At 44.4% G+C, this 16,714-nt stretch overlaps 1 protein-coding gene across 1 annotated transcript in view; it reads right to left on the minus strand.

The window, feature by feature from the left end:
- Window positions 1-16,714, minus strand: part of Ephb1 (EPH receptor B1) — a 298,236-nt gene that overhangs the window by 43,297 nt on the left and 238,225 nt on the right. The window contains exons 11-12 of the mRNA XM_035444232.1: window positions 8,033-8,280; window positions 1,349-1,564 (exon numbers count right to left, since the gene is read on the minus strand). Of these exons, the coding sequence (XP_035300123.1) occupies window positions 1,349-1,564; window positions 8,033-8,280 (464 nt within the window). The remainder of the gene's footprint in view (window positions 1-1,348; window positions 1,565-8,032; window positions 8,281-16,714) is intronic.

A 16,714-nucleotide genomic window follows, 5' to 3' on the forward strand; every position in this document is an offset into this window, starting at 1 on the left:
ATATTTTGCTATCGAATTAGCATAATTTCAAAGATTGGTAACCTCCAGTGCCACTCAGGATGTCAGGTGATCGACACACTCCCAGGAGAGAATGGATATTCATTAAGATTTGGAAGTCAGTCTGGAAGTAAAAGAAATCCCATGGAATGAACAAGAATTCAGAAAAGCAAGTATAGTGTGGTCATGAAAAAATGTGGAAGCAGACACATCTAACTTAGAAATGCTGCTTCCAGGAAGAGGTTGGAACACTTTGGCCTGTGTATCAAATTCGGCTGCTCTCATGTTTATAGTTCAGAATGATATTTATCACTTCTCAAAGTGTCACACAACAAATAGGTACATAATTCTTTACATAATTCTCCATTTTGCCTCTTGGCTATCAAAGCCTAAAACACTAGCCAGATGGCTCTTTAAGGAAAAGTTTATGGACTCCTACCACGGGGGAGGAGTCATCATCATTCACTAATTATTTTTTTGTACTTGCTTTGCTGCATCATTTTAATTTGTGCATCTCATTTTTTAAATAAAGCAGATAGACAGGGAGGTAGGGAAAGTTATTGCTGGCCGTGAATATAAGTAGAAAACAAAGATACTAGCTAGACACCCACTGTAGCAATCTAGGCCAAAGAGAGAGGAGTCTTACAAGGTGGGGGGGGGGCAGTGGAGGGAAGAGTGGGGATAGGTTTTCTAGGAGTAACCGAGGAGCAGGTTGGACTATTAAGGCATAGAAAGAAACCATTGGCTACTCTTCTATTTCAGTCTCTAGTAAAATAGAGACAGCTATGGAGATGGAGAGATGCAAAGGATACATTGGAGAGTAAAGCCAAAACTCTATTTTGGATCTATTATGGTTCCAAGAGGAATTGTGTGAAGGAGGCAGTGGGATAGAGATTAGAGCTACTCAGGATGTGCAGGGGGAGGCTGAGAGGAGATCAGATTTCAGCACTCAGCATGGAGCTGGTACTTAAAGTCCTCTGGATGCAAGATAGGAAACTGAACCAGAATCTGATGACGCAATGCCCAGCTCAACTGGGAACCAACAGCCCCAACTTTGCCTAGAGCTGCTTCCTGTTGAAAGATGTTTCTGACGCCACTCTCCCTTACCTGGATTCTCTTAAATCCATCTGCTCCAAACTGCTCTTGCCACTGACTAAGGAGCGCTGTGGCTTCCAGGTAGACGCCAGGTCAAATCTGTGCTCAGACACTGGCTGCTGATATTTCTATTGGATGAATGGGGTGCTCAGCATCTGTCTCCCTAAGCTGTGAAACAACCCAGCCATGGGTGCTGAGATACCTTTGGCCATCACTGACTCACACCATACTTTCTCTGAGTGGACTAAAGACTCACCAAGGAGCTGGTGTAGGTGGGATCTGAGGTGTCATCCTGGAGGTAGCGAGAGAGGCCAAAGTCAGATACTTTGCACACCAGGTTGCTGTTGACCAGAATGTTCCTAGCAGCCAGGTCCCTGTGCACATAATTCATCTCAGATAGGTACTTCATGCCAGCAGCGATGCCCCTCAGCATCCCGACAAGCTGGATCACGGTGAACTGTCCATCATTTTGCTGTGATAAGACAAAAAGGAGATCAGGATCAAGATGGGCTTCGGTGGCTAAACAGGAGCCTAGACAGCATGGCCGATGGCTTGTCAGCCTTCTGTCAGCACCCAGCATTCAGTTCTCCACTGCTTCTTCCGGCTCCTCTCTCCTCCTCATCGCTCTCCTTGAATGCTCTGCTCTCTTCTTGCCAAGCCCTGTCGATTTCATCTCCAAATTACATCTCAAACCGTCCACTCCTCTCTCTTTCCACTGCCACCATTCCAAACAAGTCATTGCCATCCATCACCTGTAACAGCCTCCTGCACCTGCCCCCACTACAATCCATTCTCTCCATGGCAGCCACGGCCATCTTTTCAAGACATAAATCAGTCCTTGTCACTCCCTGGCTTAAACTCTCTAACAGCTTCCCATTGCATTAAGGAAAATCTCCCAACACCTCGGTACAGCTTAGGAGACCCTAGGGACCAGCTACTGCCTGGCCTTAAGCTCTACACTCACATGCTCATGCTGTATGAAGCCACAAGGACTGGAGTTCTTTCTAAGGCAAGTCCTGCTTGCCCTGGACTTCATAAATACTATTTCTTCTGTTTCTTTCTCTCTAATGCCATCCCTAGGTGGTCTTTGTTTTCTGCTTAACTGTCCCTTCCTCAAAGATGATGTCCTTATGATTCCCCTTTCCCCAAATGGAATTAGCATCCTCTGAACATTGTCTTCAACTGTATTGCTGTATTGCCTTATATTTCACAAGTTTGAACTTTGTGGATGTGTTATAACCTTCTGGTCTTTGCTGTTGGACTCTTAACTCTTTGAACACAAGAAATCCCATCTCTTGAGGTCCCTATAGTATTTTCAAAGCTGAAAACTAACAGAAAAAGAATGAGGACGGGGAGGAGGAGGAGAAGCAGCCCCAACACCTTAAAAAGTACAAGTATATGCAGTTGTGTGACCAGCATCTCTTATTGTTTCCCAAAGCCAAAGTCTCAGGCACCTCCTTTGATTCTTCTGAGCTGGCAAACTCTACTTTGTTCAACCAAGCTCACCTCAGAGGGGTCAGTGGGGCTGAAGCCCACACACAGTACCATGCTAGTGTCCCTCACCATGCCAGGCTATATTACTTGCTCTCTCCAATCACTGGTGGACTCAGTTTCAAGCACCAATGCCCTCCCCATTATACAGATTTTTCCAACAAATGGAATGTGTCTTCTTGCCACACATAAACTCCTGGGTCTTGCCTCTGCAGACAGTGGCTGAATCACTGGGTCCTGAGCCATGCCTCCAGGAACTTCCTTTCCTATTTATCTCAGCCTCAGTATCTCTCCAAAGGGTAGTAAGTTGTATCCTATATCGATTAGAGCACAGCCTAAACATTGGAACACTGTGACTGAAGGAGAGTTGGGAGGAGGAAAAGCACCTGAGGCCTATTCTAGTTATTGTTGAACACAAGGACTGGGTAAGCCATACTCTCTGCCTCAGAAGTCCATGTGTGAAGTCCACAAAGCATAAAGAGCGTGAGGAGCCCCATTTGTATTGAATATCTACTTGACAGATTATACAATACACCCATATCTATTATCTTATTTCAACATGGGTGGGTATGCCATTTTTGCACATACCACAATTACTGTCCCTTCTTCAGAATTCATCAGTAATCAATGATTCCATGGGGAAGGTGTACTGGTTGGTTTTATCAACTTGATACAAACCTGGAAATCTGAGGGACTTGCTTCCATCAGGTTGACCTGTGGGCATGACTGTGGGCAAACATTTTCTTGATTAATGATTAATGTGGGAGGATCCGTCCCACTATGACCTGTGTCACCACTGGACAGATGGTTCTGGGTAGTATAGAAAGAAGGCTGAGCAAGCCATGGGGAGCAAGGCAGCAAGCAGTTTTTCTCCATGGTCCCTGCTTCTGTTCCTGCTTGAATTCCTGCCTGGATTCCCACTATGAAGGACCATGACTTTTTAGTCGATGCAAATCCTCTCTCCCCAAGTTGCTTTTGGTCAGTGTTTTAGCATAGCAACAGAAAAGTAAACTAGGACACACCTCATGGGCCAGGCTGCTCCTGATTCAACTCCTAACCACCTTCCAACCTGCTCAGAATGCTTTTTCTGTGACATTTTCTTCTAAGGACCTAAAGAGTGCAGCTTTGTGGAAAGACTGACTGATTTGCCCATCCATGAAGAATGAATGTACCAGGGATGGTTCAAAACCTCCTCCTGAGTGAACTTCCGTCAGTACCTTCTCCAGAAGCCAGCTGCCCTTTCAGGAGCACCACACACTTCCCCAAAGCAGATCTCTGGGAGATTTGCTTCCTCAGAAATTCCCCATGCAACTTCTGAAGATTATAAAAATGCTTCCCAGCTTCAAGTCACATGAGCTGGATTTTTTTAATTCCATTTTTCATTTCTTCTTCTTAAGTGTAGGTGACATTCTAGTGACAAATTGGTGTCTCACTAAAGATTTCACCTGGAGAGGGACAGTGGCGCTCACACACAATGAGAAGGCAGCTGACAAGCATATATGGCGAGGTGTCTTCCGCTCTAATTCAGTGCAGTCTTTCTGGGTTTACCTTGTGTTTAAAATTTAGACCAGACATCACTACAGTTTCCAGGGTGAACAGGGGCCAGAAGTGCTTAAAATTGGGTGTCTAGATAGATACAGTTTGGACCCTGGCTCTAACATTCACTGGCCTTAGCAAGGGATTTTGCCTCCAGAGTGGTGACCTCCACACCTGAAACTTAAGAGCATAGTGCCCTCTCTTCCTGGACTCTGTTGGGGGTTAAATGAGATCACGGCTCAGAAACTTCCATTTGGGACCCTGTGACACTCTGATGATAGCAGTGGTCACAGCACCCAGGAGCCAGGCCATCCTTTCCTCCCAATCACCTCCTCCATGGACCTCAAGTATTCCCATTGAGGGAGACCAGGGTCCAGGGTTCCTCATGTTTTCCTGGTTGTGTGAGAGACTCTAGAGTCATTGCTCTTGGGAAGCCCAGTCTGATGGGCATTCTGAACTCGACATACAAAGGGTCAATACTGGTAACAGTTCCCTGATGCATAACCAATGGTAATAGTGAATGATGGAGACTTAATGATACATGCTTGAAATCTGGATCAATTTGAAAATATCAGTTTCTTCCATTACTTGACTTAGAAATGGAAAATCAGACTTCTCAGAATATGATCAGAGCCTTCAAACTGGCCCTGGGCAGAAGAAACAGCAGGTGATATTGTGTTGTTTTCATGGAGAAAATAAAGGAAGTCCAGAGGACCTACGTGATCAGACTTAAATCACTCAGTGTGGGTTTGAGTTATAACACAAGCCTAAATCCAGAGTGGCAGATTACTTCTGTGCTGACATTCCATCTCTGATCCTCTGGTAATGGCTGCCTTCCGTGGTGTATGAAGAAAAGGCTGCAGAAACTTCATGGGGAGAAAAGCTACCTACGACTACTGATGCTGCTGTTATCTGGTCTTTGAGCTCCTGTCCTGTGCCTCATCCCCTGGTATATGCTGAGTCTGCAATAGGCAACATGTTTTCCTTAGGCACTGTGGGGTAAACATGTCTCTACAGAAATGGTCCTGACCATTGAATTTACTATCTTGGTGAAACCTAAGAATATAAACATACTGTGTTTCCCCTGATGTGTTCAATGGCTTTTTGCTTGATTTATTGGAACGGTGCCTGTGTAGAGGTCAAAGGACAACTTGGTTCTCTCCACTGTGGGGCTTGAACTCTGGTGGTTAAGCTGGTGGCAAGCTCCTTTACCCACGGAGCCATCTTGTAGACGCTGGGAAATTGTTTTGAGAGACAAGTATTATCCCTTAAATTACATAGCATGGTTGGCCCCAGGCTTTGTAATTGCGGAGGTAAGGACACCAGCATAGGAAATAATCGAAGCAGAACAACCACCACCTGGTTTCTGGGTGACTTTGGAAAGCAAGGGGCTCCATGCTGAGCCCATGGGAACAAACATGATTCAGTGAGGAGATGCAGGCCTGGGTGGAGTGGTTTAAACTTTCTTCTCAGACTGAAGTGCTTTCTACTGAAATTGCTTTCCTGCAAATGCATGGAGCCACTTGGCGGTCCTCATATCAGACAGGGAGGATTTAGGTATTTCCACTTTCATTGACAAATCCACTTCAGGAAATGAAACCCTTATTTGATTTGTTTGAAGAGAATGAATCATAGATTCTTTTTTTAACTAAAAGAGAACTTTCCAGCTCATCCAGCTCAATGCCTTTAGTTTATAGATTGGAAAATTGAGTTAACGGACTCTCTCCAGGCCATAGGGTGACTCATAGCAAAAGCCAAGGCAGGGGCCTCAGTTTCATGGCTTCCAATCTGATATTCTCTCCCTAGTTGCTTCCTTCTGGCTTCAGTCCATGAATGAGCTTTCCTAAGGAAAAATATCCCATTTGATACCACTTGGTGAATACCAAGAGTCTTACAGATATGACCATCTATGAATGAACCAACAGTGACCATAAGGAGCTTTTAATCTGACGTGGATCTGAGCTTCGGGAATGATTCTGAAGATTAGGGAAGGGCCACCAGGTGGGTGCCATTAGATATGGGTACCAAGAAGGAACTCTTCTATTTAAAACAATTAGCAATGGGAGCCACCTCTTGGGTGTTCCTAATCCTTCTAGAAGATGGAATTCCAAGTTCTGCAAAGACAGTGATGGAGAATGGGTAAGGATGAGGTGTGGATCTCTGAGGCTCTGACCCAAAGCCAGCATGGGAGCCCTCTCAAACCTACTAAGTCCAGGGCTGGGGGAAAGGAAACAGCTATACGATTTAAGGACTAAACATTTTTCTCCCTTCTTTGAATGGTGGTCCTAAAATTATCCTCCTTCCCAGAAGATGGACCCTGTAGAACTGAACTGATGACCTATTTTTTCAATTTTATCAAGTAGCAGATACATCAATTAATGTTGCCATGCTCCAGGGTTCAGTAGTGAGGCTGAAATTAGATTTATAGATTACCTGCCTCCACGAGGTGCGAACAGTCAGAAACGCTTCATTTCCCTGATGCTCTTGGCACTGCCTGCTCTTGCCACCCCTTCCTGGTTGTGCCCTCACCTCTGTTTATCTGTGCTCCTCTCCTTTGCCCCTAGGTTTCCTCCCATGGCTTCATTATCATGAAAATCCCCAGTACCCAACAAGTCATTGTGTCCTGGGCCCCAGGTGGAAAATTCTCTGTCTGGGGGGAGTAAGAAGGTCTGCTTTCATTCTCATAGGCTCCCGAGAAAGACTCTTTTCTGTCCTATGAGTGACCTTGGGAGGGACACTGAGTCTTTCAACCATGTGGTGGTGATTTTCTCTAAAGTAGAATCAAGTGACACCAAGGACACACATGACTCTGGAGAGGGTCTTGAGGCTGGTGCAGAAAATTCTTGCTTTTCTATTCATGTTCATTTCACTGTCTCCACAAGATCTCTGATCATAAATGGTCGCCCCTGGAAAAGCACACGTACTGACACAGATCCTTCATAGATCTCTCAACCGGAATGCATCCAGGTACCTCCACTTCTGCTGCAGGATGGACTGGAGTCCCACAGTTCTGTATACATGCCAGGAAAGATTTCTGGGTGCCTGTGGCACCCGTTCAGATGCCTCTTTGGATGGCAGGAGGCTGAGGGATTTTTCAAGTAGATGGCAACTTGTTTTCTTTCTGACCAGTCAACTGAATAGAGCTGGCTGGGAGGTTGGCTATGCTGGGAAAGGCAACAGCAGCCATTGGCATCTGCATGAGCCACACTTGGCCAAGAAGCCACCCAGAGTCTCTTCAGTCTCAGTAATCCATAAAGAGATCAGTGACCATTCTTTACTTCTACCATCTTACTCAACCTATAAACATTTATTGAGGCCCTTCCCCTAATCAACCTCCCTCTGAGAAGACCTCAGACTCTGCTTTGTTCTTCTCTCTCTTTTTGAAAAATATATTTTAAAATACACTTTAATTGGAATATAATCAGTTCACTCCCCCCCCCCATTCCCTTTTCTAATTCTAGCTCCTGCTTCTATGGCTCAGGGAACATCATGGAAGAACTTATGGACAGAGAGATCGTGTGAACCAGAATACCAGCAAGTCTGCCCTTTAGAAATATGACTGCATGAAACAAGACCCAAACAACAATAATATAGGGACATGCTAATGAGGAGGAGAGAAAATCTCATGGTAGGAGTGTGCCACCCCTACACCAAGAACTATAGACAACTAATGACTGCTGCTCAGAGAGGGAGCATTAGCCTCTCCCAGGTGTGAGACCCCTATTGGTTACCCAGTACAAGGTCATTCTTACCTTTCAACGACACATCTCTGCTAACTTGCCAAGGTTAAAACCTGCCCACACGTGACCAGCTAGTCCTGAAGGTAGATCATCCTCACAGGACACTTCTCCCCAGGACCTTTGCTCTGCATGAGACAGTATTAACACCACACAGGTTCCACAGTGGCTCTTACCCTGAGAAAAGAATCCAAAGCACCATTCTCCATGAACTCCGTAATGATCATGACAGGTCGACTCTTGGTGACAACACCCTCCAGGCGAATGATGTTGGGATGGTCAAACTGGCCCATGATGCTTGCCTCGCTCAGAAAATCCCGACGCTGTTTCTCTGAGTACCCAGCCTTCAGGGTCTTGATGGCCACATAGATTTCCCTCTTGCCTGGCAGTTTCAAACGGCCCTTGTACACCTCACCAAACTCCCCTGAAACAGCAAGCATGCAATTAGGATCCTCATCCTTCTCAATCTGTGGAACCACAAGGGGAGGCATCTTATCAAGAACAATGGTGCTCAAGGTAGGATTGTGATTAGAGTGAAGACATGGAGATTGGATTCTTTCTATGCAACAGTGATGTCTAGGCTGTAATCAGTTCATAGGAAACACGGAAGGAATACCAAAGTACATCCCTTACACATCAGTTCTTAGAAATGCTTTGAGTAGAATTTTACAACATATCAAGGTTTGGGTTTTGTCCCACACTTAATAGTGTGTGTGTGTGTGTGTGTGTGTGTGTGTGTGTGTGTGTGTGTGTGTCCCAGCTGAATAATTGAAGAAAAATGGTCACTTTTGCTTTGGCAGGATCGAGGTTCCTTTTTAGCAGAGCCAGGTGCACAAAATGTTGGGGGGATAGAGGCTGTGTGGGTACTACATTAAACACACTGAACACATGGGTGGCTATTGTGTCCTCTGGAAAGCAGGCCCTGAAAAGTTCGGAAATGAGCGGGATGATCTGTGAAAGATGAAAGGAAAGGAAGCAGGATTGGGCACGGACAGCCCCAGAGCATAACAAAAAAGGTCCCAAGCAGACCTGACAGTCTCAGCCAGCAAAACAGGCAATAATGAGTTCCTGTGCCCAAAATAGCCACCCCTAATATCCCCACCAGGCTCAGCCACTGGCTGGGGCCACCTGGAGGAGCTAGGTGTCCTCAGGAAAGCGGGGCAGACCAAGGGAGTGCAGCAGCTTGAAGTCTGGGAGCTGAACAGTAAGCTATTTCTCCAAGTAGGCACAGGCTGAACACCTTCAGGAGAGCACCATAGGATTTCAACTTTTTTTTTTTTTTGCAGTAAAATGGCTAGAGGAAAAACAATTTTGATGACACCACTTCATAGCCGTCTAAAAAAAAAAAAAGTCTGTTGAATCCTGCTTAATGTGCTTTCAAAAGTTATTTGGTGATTTTACTTGGTTTTGTGACTTCTACTTCTTTCCTGGAAAACAGTTAAGTGTCTCCTTGCAAGGGCTTCACTGAAATGCATGTCAAAGGTCTGTCAGGAGAAATGGGGGCTTCTGTTGGGCAAACTTTCTTTTTTACTTTGAGCTTCTTGAAGAAAATGATAGAGCAAACTGGGAGCAATCGGATAAACTAGTGGCCACACGGAAAAGACATGTTAACATGTTTCTGGGCTTTAGTCTGGAGCTCCTTTTGCTTTCTGTGACAGGAAACACTGAGGAAAGCTATGCAAAAGGACTTTTATGCAAAACGGCCCTGAATTCTATGGAACATGACAAAAATGTGGGGCTGGAGGAGAAGCTGGCTTAAGTACTATTAGGAGGATTTCCTCCCAGACCTAATACTCAGATAACTATCATTTGTAGCATTTGGCTTTGACATTGAATCATACGCTGCTTTGGTGAATTGCTTGAGGTCTAACTGAAACTCTCTCACATTTAGAGCTTGCACACCCGCTGAAGTACCTGATTCGTGACTGGCATGTCAATAAAAGTCAGTGTGTTGTATGTATTGCTATTTGTTTGGCCTTGGCCTTGCCCACATTCCGACCATAAACTATTGGGATTTTTATCACTGCTTCATCTAGAAGAAGCCTAGGTATTAGTGTTTTACATTGTCTGTAAAGGAATGCTTACAGTGGCCAACAGGACAGCTCAGTTGGGAAAGTATCTGTGGCTCAAGAGAAGGATCTGAGCTCAGATGACCAGCACTTAGATTAAAAAAAAAAAAAAGCCTGCCATGGTGGCACATGCCTGTTGGAATGCTGAGGAATTGGTGACAGGAGGATTCCCTAGAGCTCACTGGCCAACCAGTCATGTGAGAGGTCCTTCTGGATGCTGTGAATATGTGCTGCTTTTATTGGTCGATAAATAAAGCCAACTTGGCCAATGGCCATGGAGAATATAGCTAGGCAGAAAATCCAAATAAACATACAGAGAAAAAGTAGGCACAGTCAGGGAGTAGCCATGTTGCCACCGAAAGAATAACATGCCACAGCATTACCAGTAAGCCACAGCCTGGTGGCAATCCACAGATTAACAGAAATGGGTTAATTTATAAGAGAGAGCTAGCCAGTAATGTGTCTGAGCCAATGGTCAAACAATTATATTTAATATTAAGCCTCAGAGTGTTATTTCATAAGCAGCTTTGAGAACTGATGGGCAGGGCAGATAGAAGCCAACTACAAACTAGACTTGTTGAACTGGTGAGGTCCAGGATCACAGAGGCCCTGCTGCAAAATGTAAGGGACGGCAACCAAGAATGATACCTAGCATCAACCTCTGATCTCCACATCCACACACATAGGTGAACATACACACAGGTACATGCATACATACCAACACATGCACATGTGTGCCCACCCACATCTACCCACACATAAGAACGCCTGCATAGCAGTAGATGAATACTGGACGCCTATGTCAAGGAATGGTTGGAAAACACTATACCCATCTCAGGGAATGCCTACAAACATTGAAAGTCAAAGATGAGTGATGTACATTGACTTGAAAGATGTTCACATTATATTAAGTGAAGGGGAGAAGGAAAGCAAGCTACAGAACATCATTTGTGGTGTGTGCCATGTGGGAAGCATGCCAATATATAAAAGGATAATTATGAAAAGTATACATCAAATGTATTTTTAACATCAAATTACTTTAAAAAATGGTTATCTGAACAGGATGGAGATAGGACATGGGAGTAGAGATTAGTAAACTTCGTTTAGTTAATTTTATGTTGACTTGCTATAATAAGCATAATTTGAGTAGTTAAAATGCAAAAAATTTAAGTCAAATACTAAACAGGGACCTGTCACATATATGTGTTTCTATATGTGTATATGTGTATGTGTCTACATATATTTGCATACATATATAACATGCATATATAGTAGAATTCATCCTTCTGATAACCTAATGTTTAGTAACTATGAATAAGCTAATTGAATAATATTATATTTCTTTTTGTTGCCATAATGAGTTCTAGTTTCCTTTAGGAGAAAGATATACCTGAGAGTTTAGGGAGAGTGGCCTATTACTATTTCTACTGGGTGGAGATAGCCCACAAATATCTATCTATTGGCCAGCTGCTATGGCATACTTCATTCTGTCCAATCACCATGACATTCCTGCAAATAAAATGTTCATTTAGTAAAAAGCAAATTAGCAAGGAGACACCAGAAGCCTGTTCCCAAACCAGACAGCTGAAAGTCAAGTCAGGACTCTGGCCACACCCACTTCATTTCTTACCATTTGCCACTGGATAAAAAAGTTACAGTTCAGTTACATCCTGCCTAGCTTACAGTTTCAAGCACTTCTGTCCTATGCTGTGACTACCCTAGCAAGTCTGTCTCCAGGCAAGAGGATGGAAGCAGAGTTTCTTCCTTGTCTTCCTTCCTTCCTCTCTCCCCTCACTGTCTTCCTTTCTGAGACATGGTCTGTATTCCAGATCATCTATAAACTGGCAGCAATCCTCCAGCCTTGACCTCTTGCATGATAGTATTACAGGCATGTGCTATCATCCATCTCAGAATAATTCCATAAGTGGATGCCATTCATCCAACACTCTTGACTGGGAGTTAGGCAGAATCAGAACATTTATCAGTCTGTGTGTGGTTTGGGAAAATGCACTAGTTAAACCTGATGTGCCCCCAACCATACACATACCAACCAATGACACATCCCAGTCATTCTATGTTAGCTGTCCCTGCAATTAGAGTTCAAAGACTTGGGTTCATCAGGGAATTTATATATTTAAAAGCTGCCTACAGGGTTGGCTATATAATTCCAGTACCTGGCATAAGATAAAATTATAGGACTCTGCTCAAAAATTATGAAGGATTTCAAGATAGGGGCAGAAATGCATAAATCTGAAGTGGACACCTTTCTGAACACGAGTCCCTACATAACTGCACTGTCCTCTGCACTGCACATCCCACGCTGCCCAGGTGCTCCTGAGGAGTGGCCAAGGCTGAGAACTATGTTTTAAAACCCTCAGCCTCCTTCAAACAGATTAGCAGACTGCCCAAAGCCCCCAAGTCTAGGACTTATTTTGACTCCATTGAGTTTACATGCTGGCTGCCTCACACAGCACATGGCCAGGAAGAGGAGCACAGTGTAGGCTTTATTGATATGAGTGGAGAGGAAGAAAAAGAGGAGAGAAGAAAACAAAACAGGAAATCATGCTGTTGAGAAGTTTTTTCCCCTTAGGACATTGAAGATGACTGACAAATGCTACTTCACTGTTTGATCTTTATGGCTAACTTGTCTTCAAGTTGGTGATTCTAAGAATGGAACTTTAGATGGGGTCTCATCTCATTCTTTGAAAGTAAGAAAATAAAAGTGTGTTCTCCTTGGGTGGGGTGAGGTTCTCCTTGGGTGGGGTGAGGAGGGTGTAGTCACTGGAAACTTCAGTGCTCAGAAATCTATTCTGCAGTGGCATAAAGAGAGGAGATTCTGAGCCGGGTGGTGGTGGTGCACACCTTTAATCCCAGTGCTTGGAAGGCAAAAGCAGGCAGATCTCAGTGAGTTCAAGGCCAGCCTGGTTTACAAATCGAGTTCAGAACAGCCAGGATTGTTACATAGAGAAATCCTGTCTCAAAAACACCAAAGAGAGAGAGGGTAGAGAAACAGAGAGAGGGAGATGAGAGAGAGAGAGAGAGAGAGAGAGAGAGAGAGAGAGAGAGAGAGAGAGAGAAGATTCTGGAAAATTAGAGAAACCCTAACAGTTTCTAAGCCAGGAGGCTTCAAAGCACCAACTCCAAAGTAAGTCACTCAGTATCAAGGCCTTCCTCAGAGATCCCCATAACTAGTGGCCCCTCAGTGCAATGGGGCAGGCAGGGGAGGGAGCTTCATGTCTACTCTAGCCTGCAAGCTGGTCAATGGGCCTTGGCTTGACCCTTACATCTCCGGGACTCAATATTCTCATCACTACATAATAATAAGAAACAGAAGGCTACCTTCCCTTCCTACCTGGGAGTCAAGAGAAGGGTCTCTAAATGTCAAACAGTTAAAGATTCATGTGGGTGGTGAGTGAAAACCAAAGAAACAGGAATGAGAAGAGGGGGGTTTGGGAGACATCATGAGTAACAAAGGGAATGAGATACAGGTCTCCGTAGCCTTGCAAGACTTACAGGTGCCTGATCCACAACAGGTTTCTCATGGCTGTGGAAAGCCCTTTTGTCAGGAACCGTGGCACGGAGGATATCTCCATACAAGCCTAGTACGGTCAAATCTAGGGTCTCTGGCCATTTAGCCTTTCTATAGCCTCACAGGTCGGTGGGAGCCCATGGCCATACTGGCATTATTAATGACAAGAAAACCCCAGGACATGCTATTCATGTGTATGCTTTAACTTCTATACTAACTTAAGTTCAGGTATTAACTTCAGAAACTTCCCTTGCCTGGGTGTCATGGTATGCAGAAGACGGGGGAACACAGTTTGCGAACAGACTGGACTGCGCAGTGAGACCCATTCACAAAAATAAACAAGCGAGTGAGAAAACCAAGCAACAAATTGCACTCATCCTTATTTCTGCTTTCTGATAATTTCCTGCAATTAGAATAGAACTTGATGATGCCTTGTTGTGTGAAGATCTGGAATCTTGAGATACTCCCTGTTGTATGTGCCCCACATAAGGAACATACTTTTTTCATTTCTTAATAAAATATTTCAACACGCCAAGGTGCGAATGGGAACTGGTTCAGCTAGAGAGTGTTAGCAGTTGGCTATTTGATGAAGATTCTTACCTACAGTAGGTACAGCCAGCCTAATCTCTGCAACTGACCTGTGTCCTCTCCCATCGCCTTCCATCTATTTGCTCAGGGCTCAGTTCCAGCATCCTCCAAGAATGGAGGCCAAGGGCACTCAGTGGCTCTTAGTGTGTCTTGTCTAGCATCTGTATCTGGAACTTGTTAGGAAATACAGATTCCCAGAGTCCCACCAGATCTACTGGATCAAAGGCGTGGTGGGCGGGACCCTGGAATCTGGATGTTAGCTCATTTCCAAGTGATTCTGATGCCTGATGCTCCTCCTCCGAGAAGCACTTTCCTCAAGACTGTCAGTGAATGCCTTCTAGCTGGATCCTCTGACAGTCCTCCCTGACAGCTGTGGAAACTATTCCTTACAAGCTGCAGCCTTGCCAATGCCTCTTTCCTCCCTTCCCTGACAAAATGAGGAAGAGAGAAACAGTGTTTCGGTACCATTAAATACCTCAACTATTATATATAAAATCAGAAGGGAAGAATTTTCAATTTTTGGAAATGAAACATCCAACCTGCCAGCAGGTACTTCACGCAGCAGCTATTGGCTGTATGCAGCAGAAATCTACACCCATAATTGCACCCCCATTTTTTAGCAGCATTTTGAAGTCTCAAACTGCCTTGGGGGGAAAATGGAAAGCAGATATTCTAGTTACTAATTCAGGCATACCCTCGATATGGAACTTTTAAAGAATAAATTTAAGCTGGGTTTGAAAGAATGGTTTCAAGCAAGTTTCAACACAGTAGCCTGTGCAAGATAAGTAGGTTATGGCTAACCACAAGAGTGATAAGGACTATGGCCTGCATCTCACCGTCTCCTGGCCAGGCACAGAGGACAGACATTACTAATTGAGCATAGTCATTTTCATCCTTTTGACAGAGTTCCTCTGATGCCCATTACCCAGGCTGATATAGTAAGTGCATGAGATGGACTGGCTTCATGGTCACAGTGTTTACAGAAAGTAAAGAGATGGTGAGGGCAAAATGAACTTCTCTATTTCCATAATTCTTTGTGGTTGTTAGATTACATATGCATATGTAATGGTCTTATTTTCATAATTAAGCATATGTAAGTAAAAATTAAAAACATGTTTGGGGCCTTATTGACCTTCTTAGGACATGCTTAGAATGAGAACAGAGACAAGGTGAGTGTGGAGTGTGTTCTATGAAGGATATGCTTTTTCCAGGGACCACAGGACTGTAGGACTATATGGGATAATATATTGGAAGGCAGTACTGTAATTCCCAGCAAAAGGGTCTGGGTACTCCAACTGCCAGGCAGAGTTTGCCATCAGAGGCAACGACTGTGTATTTAGCTGCTCTTTTCCACAGCAACGAAAGTGGCATCGAGTGCAGGGGTTTCATTTACCAGCTCTGGATCAGCTGCATCTGGGTTTCAATCGTAGCTGCATCATTAACTCAAGGGCAGCACAGCCTGCAGCAAGCCATCCTCTGCATGTTGATTTCCTCACCAGTCTAGAAAACCCGTACACATGTAAACATCAACTCTGACTCACAGGCTATTACAAGGATTAAATGCACAGCACTTGTGAAGTATCCAGGGTAGAGCCAGGCACACGGCACAGACTGAGAATGTATCCCACACTGTATAGTTCCTGGAGACATCCCCTTGAGCTCCTCTTCTAGATTCCTTCCTGCTACCCTCAGTGTTGCCCATCTTTACTCTAAATGATGCCAAGAGTGTCAGGTTAGCAAGGAACCTTTCTCTGCAGAAATTCATTCAAAGATAACAGCCCCACATAGTGAGCGCACATCCACCTGTATACAGCACCCCTTCCCTTACCCAGCCCTCCCCTGCAAGCAGCCTTCTTGTACACAATCGTCCATGGCGGTAGGACTATAGGCATAGCTACTAGAGATGGGCATTTATTCACTAAATACAGTCAGCATGCCATTCCCTGGACAACACCTCTAATGATATCCCTACCTACAATTTCATGCACTTAACAGCCATATGCTCAGGCTACTGCCTAGTTGCACGGGTTGCAAACTGAACACAGGAGTGCTTTTCATTCTGTAAGAACATATATGGCAGCCCTGACTGATTCTCTAGGTAAGTCCAACTGATCAAAATTAACCAAAGAGCTGAAAGTCACCAATGAGGTGACTCCTATTAGTCGCACCCATGGTAAGCATGAGCTAAAAGTCTGCATCAAGACCAGAGTGGTGTGTTGCCTCCTCTACAGAGATTTCAGTTGATCCCACTGTCCACATGGGGGAGGGAATGGACTGGCTGCCCCTCACTTCAGTGGGCCACCTTCAGAGCACCAAACATTCCCTGGCCGTATCCCATCTCTCTGGTCTCTCTTTTCATTCCCTCAAACTCTGCTTAGCTTTCAAAATCTTTACCCCTGTCACATGTTTTCCTCCAAGTGCCCACTGCCATCAGCACATCAGACAAACACTGAGGTAACAGCAAAGTTGCACACACTGTGTCAGGTCCCAGATTAATGAAAGCACATGTGTATGTACGTACATGGGAAAATGTATGTATATTGTAAACAGTGGAAATGGCATAAGTGTTCAATAATTGGAAACTTTAGATAAGAGATTGTGTTCATGTGATTACATATTTAATGTCACAGGTAAAACTGAAGGAGGTATATTGAAGAAGGAAGAGGACATAA

The sequence above is a fragment of the Cricetulus griseus genome, chromosome 4, assembly GCF_003668045.3.
Source record: "Cricetulus griseus strain 17A/GY chromosome 4, alternate assembly CriGri-PICRH-1.0, whole genome shotgun sequence".
Lineage (NCBI taxonomy): Eukaryota > Metazoa > Chordata > Mammalia > Rodentia > Cricetidae > Cricetulus > Cricetulus griseus.